Source organism: Meleagris gallopavo, chromosome 24, assembly GCF_905368555.1.
Source record: "Meleagris gallopavo chromosome 24, MGAL_WU_HG_1.1, whole genome shotgun sequence".
Lineage (NCBI taxonomy): Eukaryota > Metazoa > Chordata > Aves > Galliformes > Phasianidae > Meleagris > Meleagris gallopavo.
The window spans coordinates 3,098,369-3,112,751 of NC_139427.1; the positions used below are offsets into that span (position 1 = coordinate 3,098,369).

The 14,383-nt window shown below is 52.8% G+C and overlaps 3 protein-coding genes across 3 annotated transcripts; 1 reads left to right on the forward strand and 2 right to left on the reverse strand.

The window, feature by feature from the left end:
* Positions 1-273: 273 nt before the first annotated feature.
* Positions 274-6,833, reverse strand: MTHFD2 (methylenetetrahydrofolate dehydrogenase (NADP+ dependent) 2, methenyltetrahydrofolate cyclohydrolase). Its single transcript, XM_085242915.1, has 8 exons — positions 6,676-6,833; positions 5,274-5,458; positions 4,255-4,377; positions 3,647-3,799; positions 3,458-3,565; positions 2,923-3,015; positions 1,819-1,944; positions 274-1,037 (listed from the first exon to the last, which is right to left on the reverse strand). The coding sequence occupies exons 1-8, from the start codon at positions 6,759-6,761 to the stop codon at positions 898-900; spliced, it is 1,014 nt and encodes a 337-aa protein (XP_085099041.1). The 5' UTR covers positions 6,762-6,833; the 3' UTR covers positions 274-897.
* A 209-nt stretch (positions 6,834-7,042) lies between these two features.
* Positions 7,043-12,826, forward strand: MOB1A (MOB kinase activator 1A). Its single transcript, XM_085242923.1, has 6 exons — positions 7,043-7,199; positions 9,136-9,302; positions 9,723-9,816; positions 11,070-11,203; positions 11,359-11,522; positions 12,064-12,826. Exons 1-6 carry the CDS (start codon positions 7,186-7,188, stop codon positions 12,139-12,141), a joined length of 651 nt encoding a protein of 216 aa, XP_085099049.1. The 5' UTR covers positions 7,043-7,185; the 3' UTR covers positions 12,142-12,826.
* A 147-nt stretch (positions 12,827-12,973) lies between these two features.
* On the reverse strand, positions 12,974-14,138 carry BOLA3 (bolA family member 3). The gene is made up of 4 exons (XM_085242924.1): positions 13,993-14,138; positions 13,712-13,835; positions 13,225-13,313; positions 12,974-13,114 (listed from the first exon to the last, which is right to left on the reverse strand). Exons 1-4 carry the CDS (start codon positions 14,023-14,025, stop codon positions 13,049-13,051), a joined length of 312 nt encoding a protein of 103 aa, XP_085099050.1. The 5' UTR covers positions 14,026-14,138; the 3' UTR covers positions 12,974-13,048.
* Positions 14,139-14,383: the final 245 nt, after the last annotated feature.

The following is a 14,383-nucleotide window of genomic DNA, read 5'->3' on the forward strand; positions in this document are numbered from 1 at the left end:
GCTGTCTCAATTCAGAGCCATGGTGCAGTTGCATTTTGGTCAAACTCATAGAGAAAGGTTGAGCCATCCCTGCTCTGAGAGCACAGGGAGCTCATAGTATAAGTGTGGTAACTTATCAGGGAAGTACAGAACTTGCTGAGCAGTAATTCTAGGAATCAAGCAGCGTTCCCCCACCCTACTTTATTCAGAGTCTGCCCCACTCAGTCCTTCCTCCTTTCATGCTATGTCCAGGAAGCTCCCCATGTACCCAATATAGACACCAACAGCCTTCCATTGTTCTTTGGTTGAAGAAAAAGTTTTAAAAAGTCATCATACAAACAAGAAAAAAAACAAACAAAAAAGCTTAGCTGCACACTATGAACATGGTACATCAGATCTACCACTGCCCAGAGCCCCATCCGGGCTGAGAACATGGCTTTTTCCAGTTGCTGCTTCTACAGAAGAGCTCAACTCCAATTGAACACCCATCACAGAGTTAAACACTTCCGAGCAAAGTCTGAGCTGACTGAGCATTTGTGAGAACAAAACCACAAAGGCCATTTATTTTGCACTGTGGAGCACACTCCACTCCACTCCACTCCCCCCAGGACTGCTAACACTGCAGCAAGCTCTGCACACCCAGAGGGTCTCCACTGCTGCTCAGTCCCTGCAAGAGCAACAGCCTGCAAGGCTGGCTCCATTAGAGAAGTGCTGGTTTAAAAAGCAGCTGTAGGCCAGAAGTGTAGATGCATATGCCTTATTACAGCTAATATGCATATGCTTCAGCTTCAAATAAATATCTATGACCTCAGAATAGTAAATACCACCTCTGTACAATAAATAAAGTATTGCATTTTCTATCGGCCTGTCTAGGAGTCATCTTGGAATGTTGTTTTCAGAGCTAAAAAGAGTCCTGTGTTAAGCAGTTAAGGCTTCCAGTGCTTTGGGTTTCAACAGCTTTTTGGCAGCAATGATGGTGTTCTTCATCAGCATGGCAACTGTCATGGGCCCAACTCCCCCAGGGACAGGAGTGATGTAACTGGCTTTCTTCTTCACCCCTGCAGGAAGGACAGAGAGAGCTCACCATGCAAGTCAAGGGCAGCAGGGTTTATCAAGCCAGCTGGTCAGCATGAAACTGTAACCAACCTAATAGTGTTGAATTCCTTCATGACTATTAGTTAAAAAATACATACATATTGGTCTTTTAATTTAGATGTTTGCCCCCTTTGGCCAGGGCAGCACACAGCACATCATATTCTGACATCCCCAAACTCACATCAGAGCCTAAGCTGGGTAAAAAAAAGCAAGGTCTAATTAACCAGATTTATACAACACACACTGAGTATGAGACCAGATTCAGGCCTGATGCATGTTTTTGAGAAAGGGTCCAATGAAGTAACAGTGAGTGTTTGCCCTCTTTCTTGCAGGAGAAGGTTCCAGTACTTTTTGCTGGGCACAAGGACATGTGGGGCCTGCACTGTTGCAGCTAAATGGTGAGCAAGGCCAGGAGACAGCAAGCCAAAAGGGAAGCTCTACATGCTTTTGGTTTGCTTGGGGGGGCAGAGTTTAAAAGCAGGAGTGTGGGCTATAAACTGGAGTAGAGGCAAAGCACCCCAGCTGCCTTAGATTCAGAGTCAGTGTCCTCTATATGTTCCCATAGAATATTAGAGCAAAGTTGCTCCCTTATCCTCTTATAAAACTGAATGCAAAAGAAAGAACTTCAGGATTGATATGCATCTGTTCCACTGCACAAATCAGGACTTTCTCCCCACTTCTCAGCTAGATGTTTAATACTCAAAAGTATGAGATGCCAGAGCCTTTTTTTTTTTTTTAATATACCTTCAAAATCCACATCCCCAACCAGCCTTGATTTGGCAGTGATAGGATCCTGCACTCTAGTTATCCCCACATCGATAACTGCAGCTCCTTCTTTGATCATGTCAGCTGTGATCAGATTAGGAATACCTGCAAGAGAACAGACCCATAAGCTCACAGTAGTGCTAAGCAGCTCCCTGTCTCCCATCACCCCCATCTTCTCACTGCACAGCCCAGTTCGTTTTGACCCACCTGGGCTTTTTTTCCTGCCTCACCAATGCATTTGTCAGAGACATGTTCCAGAACTACTCCTTGAGATGTTCAGCTCACCCAGAAATCAGGGGTTTGACTGATTTATTTATAACCTCAGAATAGAAAGAACTGGAATCCACCTCGAGAAAGAGGTCTGGCAAAGAAGCTGCAGCCAAAGAGCTCTCCAATTTGAAATTTTAACATCTACGGTTACACAGTGCTGCCTTCACCACTGACACTGCTTCTAATCCTACCCATACCTTACATCTCCTTACGCCCGATTTCTAACCCACATTTCTCTCTCACCAAGCTTCTGTTGCCAGGCATGGACACCCCAAGTCAATTCTTCCGCTAATGAGCCATCCCCACACCAAGGGCACTGCCCAGAGAAGAGCACATGTACGTGTGGGACCTCTTGTGCTCTGAAGAGGGTACTGCAAATGTGCTCCAGCATTCTCAACATCTCCTGTAAGTAGATGCTGTCTCAGTATTTTTCTCTCCCCATAAGCACGGAATGTCTGTACAAATAACAGAGGCTGTATAACAGGCTCTGTTAGCTGTTCTCTAGGTCTGATCAGGTGCTTGCTAGCACACCAAGTCCTCCTGCCAGGTGTCATTTTGCATTTCCAAGAGCTACAAATAGCTCTATTAAGTCTGCCCTAGGCTTTATCGCAGGATTAACTGCCTGTTTTAAACAGCCCATCCTTGCCTGCAGCAGTTATAAGGGTGTCAGATTCTCCTACATTGCCAGAGCTGCTTCAGGCAGGGAGGCCTTGGGACACAGACCAACAGGACTAAGGAGAAATTCCCATCAGAAACACCACACAAGCTGCACTGCCTCTGTGCACATCACCTGCACTGGCAGTTCAGTCTTACCTGCTGCTGCTACCACGATGTCAGCACGGATCGTGTGTTGTTTCAGCTGCTCCTTGGGAGTATAACGGTGTGATATTGTGACTGTGGCATCACCTGCAAGTGGAGTTACACGAAGCATTTTACTCACATGTATGGCAACTTCTCTAACCCTCCACCTTCAAACCACCTGGGAAAGTATCAGAAATACAAGAGCTTGATGACAAACCACTAGGAGCTGCCTACAAAGTCAGCACCCTCCTGTGGACCTTTTCACTTCAGCTGGAATGGGACGTCAGACTGAAATCTCAGCTCCAAAGAGGGTTTTAGCAGCACAGAACCCAGATCTGGTAAAGAAGGACTAACTGAAGAAGGCTCTGAAGTGATTCCCTGTGTGCAGAGTTAACTCCCCAGCCTCCACCACAGCATATGAGGTATGTTACAGCCCCCAGAGCAGGCCTGGAGCTGGTTTAAGAGCCTGGCAAGGATTGTGGGACAGGTAGTGGGCTTCCTCCCACAGCTGCCTGGTACACAGGCTCTGAGACCAACAAGCTCCTACCTCCTGGGCGCTCGTGCCTGCCATCTGTGTGCAGCAACATGGCAATGGGCATCCCCACATTCTTCGACCGGCCAGCCACCACCACATTCTTACCCAATGTTGGGATGCCTGAAGTAGACAAAACAGAGTTTTAAGACAAATACAAGCTGGAGCTGGACCAAACAGCAGCCAAATATTGCAGCAGCTTACCTGTTCTCTTTATGATCTCCCACACCCCCCACGGGGTGGCTGGCAGCATGGAGTACTGGTCCAGGCACATGCGCCCCACGTTTATCACATGAAAGCCATCAACATCTTTGTCTGGAGTCACAGCATTGCAAATCTTCCGCTCATCAATGTGTTCTGGAAAAGAGAAGAAAAAAAAAAAAAAGCAAAGGATCAGCCAAAAATCCTGACCCACTGCACCAGTCCCTCAGAATCATCACAGTTTGGGGGCCTGAAGCTATTCCAAGCTTCCAGCAAGCTCAAAGCTCACAGCTCCCAGCAGAAGGGGACTGGGACCACTTGGGGACTACACTGCTGCTAATGGAGCATGGATATTTTTAGACAACTGCAGCTTTACAGCCAAGTTTAAGCTCCTGGTGCATGAAGCTGATACCACAAACAAAGATTAGATTTCCACTGCCCCCAGCAACTTACAGGCAGCTGTATGATGGAGCAGAGTTATCTTTAAGCTTGCCTCGTGGCACAGTGCCATTTGTCACGTCACAGGAGGACTCCCGAGCTACAACTCCTGGCACATAAACTTGTAACAGTTTAATGCAAAAAATGAAGCAGATTGAGACCTAGCTACTCACCAGGTAAAGGAAGCTGCACTAACAGGCCATCCACGTTGGCATCGTTATTTAGTTTGCTGATCAAATCCAGTAGCTCCTCCTCAGTAATTGAAGCTGGCTTGAGGATTGTTTCACTGCTGATTCCTGTGCAAAGTGCTGCATTAGAGAGTGGCACGTACACAAGTGGGACAGCAGCTTCCCTAATCCATGCTAATTCGAGCTGCCTGGTTTAAATTCTACACAAAATCTGATACAGGCACATCAAGAATCCTATGCTTCATACAACAGTGGCCGCCTTCCAGGCTGCAGACCTTCACACGTCTTGCAAGTCATGATTTAAGACCATTTGTCTGTCTGTGCAGCCATCCCTGGGAAAGACTAGTTGAAAGCAGACATCCTCCAAAAGTGTGGAGGGCTTGGAGGAACCACACAGAAACATGTTATGATGCAAATGCAATTGCAGCTCCTGTGGACCTTTTCACTTCAGCTGGAAAGGGATGTCAGACCGAAATCTCAGCTCTAAAGGTTTCAGCAGCATAGAACCCAGCATGGAATTAAACCACTGTGTGCCCCGGACCTTTCTCAACACATTTTCTCCAGCAGTACACTTGGGAAACCAAGTAGGATCTCAGCTTGCAAGACTGAAAGTGTCACAGCACAACATGACTGCGCTGAATGATGAACGCATCTTGAACAGTCGATTAAAAGAAGGCAAACCAAAGCCCTGCTGGTGCTTTACATAGGCCCACCAAGGCCATAAATCCAAGCTGCAGAGCCTGACTTGCCCTGGAGGATTCAAGCAGCATAATGCACGTGTGAGCTGTGCCTATGAACTGCATTGCAGCGCTACTAGGAAGGCAGCCAACGCAGACAGAGCAAACTCTGCACTAAGCCCATCCAGCTGAGACAAACAGCTGTTGGCTGGATGCATCCTAAACGTTCCCCCAGTATCCAGCAGAAGACTCCCAGCAAAAGCCAACAAGCAGCAGTTTGTTTGAGTTTTTCTGCTCCAGTTTTTCAGAGCAGAGCACAAGACTTACCCACATCAGCAGCCGCTTTGGTTTTGTTCAGCACATAGGAGTGACTTGCAGGATTTTCACCAACCAGAACCACACTGAGGTGAGGTCTCTTGTTCCCAGCTGCTACCCACTGTTCAACTTCATGCCGGGCTTCTTGTCTGATCTGCCGGGCCAGCTTCCTTCCAGAAATCACAACAGCATCATCTCTGCAGTATGAGAAGTATCACCATAGCAGTGTTAGGGCCAACAAATCCAAGCTTTGTGCAACATCAGCACAGCAAACAGACACGAGACGGGGGAAACACAGTTCTTTCATCTGAGCTCAGTACAAGCCTTCATCTGTAAGCCTGTTTTCTTTTTCTGCCCGTTATGTTAAGCAATATATTCCAGTCTTCAGCCCAACTGCCAGAGGAGGAACAGAGCAATTCCTGCAGCCTGAGGAAGCACTCAATGAGTTCAGGAGCCCACGTGTTTGTTGTTGGCACGTGTGCCACGCTGCCAGCTTCCCTTTGGGGCAGTCGGTCTCCCTGCCCTTTCTAACGCACGACAGCTTTGCTCTGCGAGGCAAAACTCATCCCACGTAAGTGGAATTTGCACTGCTGGAAGTGCCAAACAATTCCAGCCCACCCCGAAGCTGCAGGACACAGCTGCCGTGCACAGCCATCCCCCAGCAGCATCCCAGAAAGCTGTCAGTCCTCCAAGCACGGTCTGAGTTCCAACCTCACTGCTTTGCCCATCTCTGCAGGGTGACAAAGCCTGATAGGGGATATAGGATTTCAATCCTATCGAAGGATCCCAACGCTCAGCTCGAGCCGAGGGGGGTATCCGCCCATCTGAAACGTGTCTCGACAGCTCCTCGCCTGCATTTCTGGTCTAAATCGGTAGCAGAGGTTCTGCCAAACGCATTCCGGGCAATTGGACACGGAGCCGCTCACGTCCGCTCCCCTTCGTGTTCTAAACGTGCTCACATCTCAGCGCCTTTCTTATCAAAGAATCCCTCCCGGAGGGTTTCACCTCCGCCAAACTCACCTGCGGACTTCTCCGCAGCGCCGCCCCCCTTCCCGTATGGCCCCGGCCGGTGTTCAGCCCTCAGCCCCGCCGGTCTGCCCCATCCCAGAAGGGACGGAGTCGCTGCCCCGCAGCCCGGATAGCGGTGCCGCCCCCGGCGCTGGAGCAACCTGCGAGCAAAGCGCATCGCAACGAAACGCCGCGGCGGCTCAGCGGTCAGCATCCCTTGGAAAACAGCCCCGTGGTTTTCCGACCCCAGCTCCGCTTCCGACCCGACCCCCGCACCTCTCACCCCCCCCGGTCCCACGCAAGGCGGCAGCGGGATTTCATCAGCCTGCAGCGCGCGGTGCGGCCGCTGGGGGCCCGCTCCATTCATTCCGGTGGTAGCGGTGCCGCGGGCCGGGCCGGGCCCTACCTGGGTGCGCTGAGGTGCAGGCGGCGGGCGCGGGGCCGGAGCGCGGTCTGGCCGAGGGCGCGGAGCGGGCAGAGCGCGGTTGCCATGGCGACAGCAGGACAAAAACAGCAGATAACACACCACAGCGACTACGCGCCGCGCCGCCCCGCCGGCCGCTTATATAGCATCTGGATCCGCCCCCTGCTGGCAGCGGGAGCCAATCGGGACGACGAGCGACGCGGAGTTGAGCTGTGAGTGGCGGAGGAGAGGAAAAGGGCTGGGCGGAAAGGGTAGTAGGTCGGGGAAGGGGGCGGGGCTTCCCGCCGTAATTGGGCACGGCTGCGCCCATTGGCTGGGCCTGGCGAGCATGAGGGGCCGCGGCAGGAAAGGGCGGGACGAGGTTACACTTGTTGCCATAGCGATAGTGTCGCTTGAGGCCACGCCTCCTGATCCGGCTCTCGCGAGAGCTGGCGGCTGGGGCGGGAGCTGCGGCTGCCGGCGGCACTCTGCCTCGGGCCGCGCCGCTCCGCCATGAGCTTCCTCTTGTGAGTGGGCGGGGGTCGCGGTGCCGAGGGGAGAGGCCTCGCGGCACGGCTGGCTGCGGGTCAGGAGGGCTTTGGGGGGGGCCCTGTGCGTGAGGGTTGTGGGGAGAGGCGCGGCCTTCTGGGCTCGGTCCGTTAGGGGAGGCCTGAGGGCGTCGTGTGGGGCCTGGTGAGGGACTGAGGGGGAGGAAGAGCTGAGGACCTGCAGAGGGGCTGGGGGGGTTCATGTGTTGTGGGGCGGTGCTGGGGGAAGGCCTTGGGGGGGAAGGGGAGTAAATAACTGCAGAATAAGGGGAAATGGTTTGAAGTTGAGGAAGGGGAGATTGAGGTTGGATGTCAGGGGGAAGTTGTTTGCTATGAGAGCGGTGAGGTGCTGGAACAACTGCCCAGAAAGGCTATGGATCCCCGTCCATCCCTGGAGGTGTTCAAGGCCAGGTTGGATGGGGCCCTGGGCAGCCTGGGCTGCTGTGAGATGTGGAGGTTGGTGGCCCTGCGTGTGGCAGGGGGTTGGAGCTTCGTGATCCTCGAGGTCCCTTCCAACCCTGGCCATTCTGTGATTCTGGGGGGCTCATCCCTTCGGGCTTGGGGAGGTGAGGAGGAGGAGGTGGAGGGGAGGAGGAGGAGGAGGAGGCCTTTGGCCTTTGTGCTGTGGGTGTGGGGAGCCCAGCTGGGCAGGCTGGAGGCTCAGGTGGGGGAGGCGAGGGGGGGTGGTGTGCCCAGCTGTGTGCAGGGAGTGACCTCAGGGCAGGTGGGTTTGGTCTGGCTGTAGTGGGAATGACATTGGTTTGGCTGTCTGCTGTAAGTGTGTGTCTGTAACCAGCTGTATGGATGGGCTGTTATGTACCTGTGTGGTAGATGTGAACGCTCGTGCAATTCTAGCCCTTAAAGGTGTCAGAAGGAGCAGCGGCGTTTTGAGGTGTGAGAAGGGGCTGGGGAGCCTCATTCTGTTGTCAGTGATGTGTTGGGACCCTCTGTCCAGTATCAGCACTGTGCTGGGGCCTTTGCTCCCTCCTGCAGTACAGCAGGCGGTGGTGGCTGGGCTAAAGAGTGAGTTGGATCGAAGGATCACTTATTCCCACTGCGTAAACAGTGTGCAAAGCCAGCGGGCTGTGCTGCAGTGCTGCATCAGGAAGCTGACGCCAGATGTGTGCAGGCTGAGCGCATCCGGCTGTGTGCAATGGGGGGTGGGGAGGGGGCAGGTGGGCAGCAAGCCAGCAGTGCCAGGAAATGCGTGTAACCCCCAGCGGTGCTTTGGCTCTCACAACCCCACATCAGAGCCAGCACAGAGTGTGGTGGCTGTGAGCTGCGTGAGTTGAGTCCGAAAGTTAATGTTTTGTGGTTTGGAGGCATTAAAATGCCGTCATCTCTTGGCAGCGTTGGTTTTTGTGCGTGGGTATAAAGCCAATAATGTGCTCTGACACCAGTATTCCTCTGAGCACTGCCTTGCCCTCTTAGAGGGCTGTGGAATAATGCAGTTGTATGACTGTTGGTAGAACACAACATGGGAGGGTTAAAGCTGCAATAGAGGTGTGTGTTTTAGAGCTGGAGTGTGTTAAGCTGCTATCCTAAGCAGATTGTTTCCTACAGTGTGCCTTCGCCCTGTTAAATCGACTCAGTCAGCCAGCAGTTTTGCTCGTGGGTGGAGTTATGTTGGCTTGTCCGCAGTGTGACTGAATGCAGCCATCGCTGGTCTGTCTTTGGGCCTTTGTACCAAATGCTCCTTGTGATTTGAAGAGGGAAGAGTGCATGTGGCTGTCAGAAACGGTCACATGTAGGGTCTGTTACCCTGATGGTGGAGGAAAAAAAGGTCTGGCGTCATCACAGCTGGACCTGCCAAGTGGCAAAGAGCAATGGGTGATGCTCAAGTGGGAGGGAAATGCTTCTGAGAAGGGATTGCTGCTCAAGGGCTCACTGGAAGTGTTTCTCTTTGTTTTCTCAGTGGGAGTCGATCTTCGAAAACATTCAAACCCAAGAAGAATATTCCTGAAGGCTCCCATCAGTATGAGCTCCTGAAACATGCAGAAGCCACTCTTGGGAGTGGCAACCTCAGGCAAGCAGTTATGCTGCCGGAGGGAGAGGACCTTAATGAGTGGATTGCAGTTAACAGTAAGTCCTGGGAGACAGAGATCCACCAGTGTGTGGAAGTGGAGTGGAAGGATACAGATCTCTGCTTTTCATCCTAAAAGAAACAAACAGAAAATCTCCCAAAATGAAATTCCTATCCCAGCTGTATTCTGTTTAAATGAGTAAGGATAAAAGGGCAATAAGTGTTAGGACCATTCGTGTGTCAGAGCAGTGTTGTGCTCTGGAAATATGCAAAAAGTGAGAAGCAAATACATGCAGTTGTTGTTTCAGACTGCATTTTCTTTGAGTTCAGACTTCTAAAGGCAATTAGATCTGTGAGTGGCTATTTTTGGAATTGGGAGTAAGACCTGAGGACTGACATTTGGAATTAAGGTGTCTGGAACCTAAAGCAGTTATTTACGAGTTGCAAATTGGAATCATCTTGATGTGTTTCCTTTCCAGCGGTGGATTTCTTCAACCAAATCAATATGCTGTATGGGACCATCACAGAGTTTTGCACAGAGGCAAGCTGTCCAGTCATGTCTGCTGGACCAAGGTAAGAAGTTTGTGGTGGTCTACAGCTGCAGTTTGTGTTGGGAAAATGGCTGGATGGCTTCTGAAGCATGTGTCCCAAGGCTGAAGAGGATGGGATGTGTATGGATGGGGTTTGGGTACAGCATTGTGCTCCTGCAGTCACTCACCTGTGTCTGAAACCCTGTGGGCTGTTAGGGAGGCTGTGTGGTACCAGGAGCAGATTAATTTGAAGGAAAATTGAGAGATTTAACCTGACATGGAAGTGCCAGATCTTGCTGTCAGCATTTAGTCACGTCTCAGTCTGAGAGGCCATCGTGTGGTTTTTGAGTGCATGCAGTTCTAAAACCACAGCTGCTAATGGGGCAGGACATGAGAGAGCAAGAACCCAGCAGGTGTTGAGATCAGATTGCTGAAGAGAGCAAGGGATTTTTGGGAGCAGGCTGAGGCACCATGGAAGGAGAAAACAAAGCATGGCATGGGGGCTGGCTGGGGAGCAATATTTGCAGCGCTGTGTAAAATCCTGCCCTGCTTTTCTAACCAGAAGTATCTAGATTGTGAGTTCCTGTTTCTATATCTAGGGATGCTTCCTGTAAGGACTTCCTGTTTGAAGTGCGCTGTTCATTTTTACTTGGTGGTTGTTGAGAAACATCAACCAAAAAACGTAATTTTCTCTCCCTCTCTGTAGGGATTGTACAAAAAATTGCTGAGGAAGTTCCTTGCTGCATGGTGTTCTCGTAGACATCTGTCCCAGTTCTGGGGCACTGTGAGACTGATAAGCACGTGTCACTTTGAGAGGGTGGTTTTCAGAAGGCTGACGTGGGGCCTCCGGATGGTCTTCTTTGGAAAGTCAGCTGTCCCACGTGCTGGTGGGCACTTCTCTGAAGGAGAGCTGAATTCCTGGCTGGTGGCTGAAGGCCAAACGTGCAGTAACTCAGGAGGTGGGGGTTGCCCCCCTCCCTTTCCCTTCAGCCATTTTTTGTCTCACTTTAAGTTGATATCAGAGGAGGTTGTGGCAAAGCTGAACGTCGCTTTTGAGGGTTGAACCCTGGTGGCTATTGCTGCAGTTGTTGGGATGGAGATGTTAGGCCGGGCTGTTGTATTGGGCTTGAGAACTCAGACATAAAGGCAAAGCACCACACAGAATACTTGTTTTGCAAAGTCATTCCTTGCCACGATAAGGAAGAAGCTGTGGGGCCCAGTGGCCAGAACAGGGCCTGAAAATGCTGCTTCTTTCCCCATTAGGCCAAGGAATTTATTTTTTCTTTCACCCAACAGATATGAGTACCACTGGGCAGACGGTACCAACATAAAGAAGCCAATTAAGTGCTCAGCTCCGAAGTACATTGATTACTTGATGACGTGGGTTCAGGATCAGCTGGATGACGAAACCCTCTTCCCTTCAAAGATTGGTAATTGCAGTGGCACAACACGCCGTGCCTTGCGTCCAGGACCAAGCCACAGTGCCACCAGGAAGTCTTAGTGATTTTTTTTTCAAGTCTTGGTGGTTTGTTTCGTTGTTTCGTAAATACTTCTGCCCAAACTGAAGCTTGCCCGTGCTTTTCAGGTGTCCCTTTTCCCAAGAACTTCATGTCTGTGGCCAAGACCATCCTGAAGCGACTCTTCCGTGTGTACGCCCACATTTACCACCAGCACTTCGACTCCGTCATGCGGCTGCAGGAGGAGGCACACCTCAACACCTCCTTCAAGCACTTTATCTTCTTTGTGCAGGTGAGGTGCACAACAGCTGCTCAACTGCCTCTACCGGGGTTTTTTGTTCCCATTTGCTTTTAAAGGGAGTTAGAATTTACAAGCCTGCTTTCTTTCTGAAGGGCTACAACAGTGCTGTAAGGGAGGTAGCTCAGCTCTTACTCTCCATGCATGAGCTCTGTGGGGTTTACTTATGCAAGCTGGCTGTAAATGCTTGAATTTTCCTCTCTACTTTTATTTATTAGCAAAAGGACCAGACTTCTAAGAGAATCTGAGAGGGGAAGGGGTTATAATTCAGTAACTCATTCTGATAGCAACAGCAGCTATTCTCTCCTTGCCCATTATTTCAGTATTTTGTGACAGCATGGCAGCCCATTGCGCTGAGCAGCCTGGCACTTCTCAGCCACACAACGAAGTTCAGTTTGCCTGAAATGCTTGAATTTCTCCAGAGAAACAGCTGAGGTGGCTGCAGCTGTATGCTTGTTGGCTGGACCTGGAGCTCTAATTCCTAGAGGTTCTTTCAGCAGCGTGTTCAGTTCTGCTGTTGCTTTTTTCCTACCAGGAATTCAACTTGATCGACAGGCGGGAATTGGCTCCGCTGCAGGAACTCATTGAGAAGCTGGGTTCCAAAGACAGATAAACTTTTCCTGGGAAGACCCACTCAACTTCCAGTCGTGGCCACTCCTTTCTGCTTTGTCCACAGCCATTCTCCCCTTCACCCTCAGTGACACAAGCCCCAAAGAGCCGGATGATGTGCTGGCTGGCGCTGCCTCACTGGGTCTCGCAGGCCTTTGGCAAAACAGTGTTTGTACTGTGCTGCAGCAGCCTGCGTCACCTTGTAACTGGTGGCTGAGCTGTGATGCCTGGCACAGGCGTCCACTTTTTTTCTAAACTACATACTCAAGTCTGGCAAGAATTGCAGTGAGGAACTCAGATGTACAGCTTGCAGCGGGTTGTTTTGTTTTGTGCAGGCGAAGTTCCAGAATGCCACACTGCTGTTTTCAGTGCTGGAGCAAAGCTTTCCTCAGATCCCACGTGGCCATCCTGGGGTTGTGTCCAGCGTGTGCTTCCCATGGGGGAAGGGCAGCAGAGGCACAGCTTATTTTCGGAAGTGCTTTTTTTGGATTTAGATGCACTTTGGCCAAGAGCCTTAAGCTCCCCTCATGGCAGCAGTGATGGGGGAGGAAAAAAAAAAAGTGCCTGGCAAGGGGAGCCTGCCCCTTGGGGTGCAGAGCAGCTTTTCTGCCCCAGCTGGGGGAGGGGGGAGGGCAGGGGGAGGGGCAGGGACCATGTTGGCAAGGCAATAAAGTTTCTTCTTCCTGCTCTCCTTTCTAATGGCTGTCGTATCTTTGTGCCCCCCTGCTGCTTGCACTCTGGGTGCATTATTCTCTTTGCAGAGCTCCCCTTGGGTGGGGGCTGTAGCAGCACTGTCCCTCCCCACCCCCCCCAGTGCCGGTCCAGGAGCCTCCTCATGCAGCTACACGTTTATTGGGCAGGTCACCCCCTGCAGCCCCCCCCTACACCCCCTTCTGCAGCGCTCAGCTCCATCAGGATTTGGGCACGGAGGTGAAGATGCGCAGCCCATGCATGCTCTTGATCTCCTCTCTCAGCGCCTGCAAAAGATGAACATAAGGGCCGACTCCCACCGCAACACAAAGGTGGGTGCTTTGAAAAGCAGGGCTCCCCATTCAGGGCCATGCAGCCCTGCTCTGCGTGCCCTCACCTGATTCACCATCTGATGCTGCTGCACCGTCCGCTTCTCCCGGAACTCCTCCGATTCGATGTGGATCTCATACATGGCCCCGCAGCCGCCTGCAAGGAGCGCAGCCCCGCTCAGCGCCACAGAACGGCCAGGGTTGGAAGGGACCTCAAGGATCATGGAAGCTCCACCCCCTGCCACACGCAGGGCCACCAACCTCCACATCTCACAGCAGCCCAGGCTGCCCAGGGCCCCATCCAACCTGGCCTTGAACACCTCCAGGGATGGACGGGGATCCACAGCCTCTCTGGGCAGCTGTTCCAGCACCGCACCGCTCTCACACCAAACAACTTCCCCCTGACATCCAACCTCAATCTGCCCTCCCTCAACTTCCAACCATTTCCCCCTGTCCTGCAGTTATCAACCCTTTCAAAGTGTTGATTCCCCTTCTGTTCGTAAGCCGTTCAACAACAGGCGCGGCCGTTCGGGAGGGTAGAAGCCTTTTCCTTACCCGAGATGTCCACCACGCGGATGGCGGAGGCGCGGGGGAATTTCTCGCGCAGGACGCGGCTCACGCGCTCCTCCCCGTCCGCCCCCGCGGAGAAACCGCGCCAGGCGCCGCGCGGCACGAGGAGCTGCGGGCACAGAGACGCGAAACGCTCCGGGGGCTGAAGGGGAGGTGGGGGTGGGGATGGGGGTTGCGGCGGGGCCCACGCGGGGCCTCAACGCCGCCGGAGCGGGGAGGAAGGGCCGCAGAAGGCCCGAAGGCCTCGGGGTCGTTCGGTCACTCACCGGCCCGCGGCTCCGCAGCCCCGCCGCGGCCATCGTGGGCGGCGCGCGCCCCCGCTGCCGGAGGAGAGCACACGTGACCGCCGCCCGCCAATCGCCGAGCGCCACGTCATAAGGCCGCGCCGGGGCACAGCGCCGACTGCGGGCCCGGAGGTCTCAAGAAGGGCCTAGGGGATGACCACCCCTCCTTCCCCCCCCCCACTCCCCCCTCTCACCTCCCCCCCACCCGAAATCCCCACAACGCACAGCGGCCTCACCTCCCCTCCAGCGCTGCCCCGTCCCACTGCTCCCCCCGGGCCTCATCCTGCTCCATCCGCCCCAAAGTGCCTCATCCTGCCTAACCCCCCCCCCCCCCCTCAAAAAAACCACCGCGCAGAGCCCATCCCGACCCCAA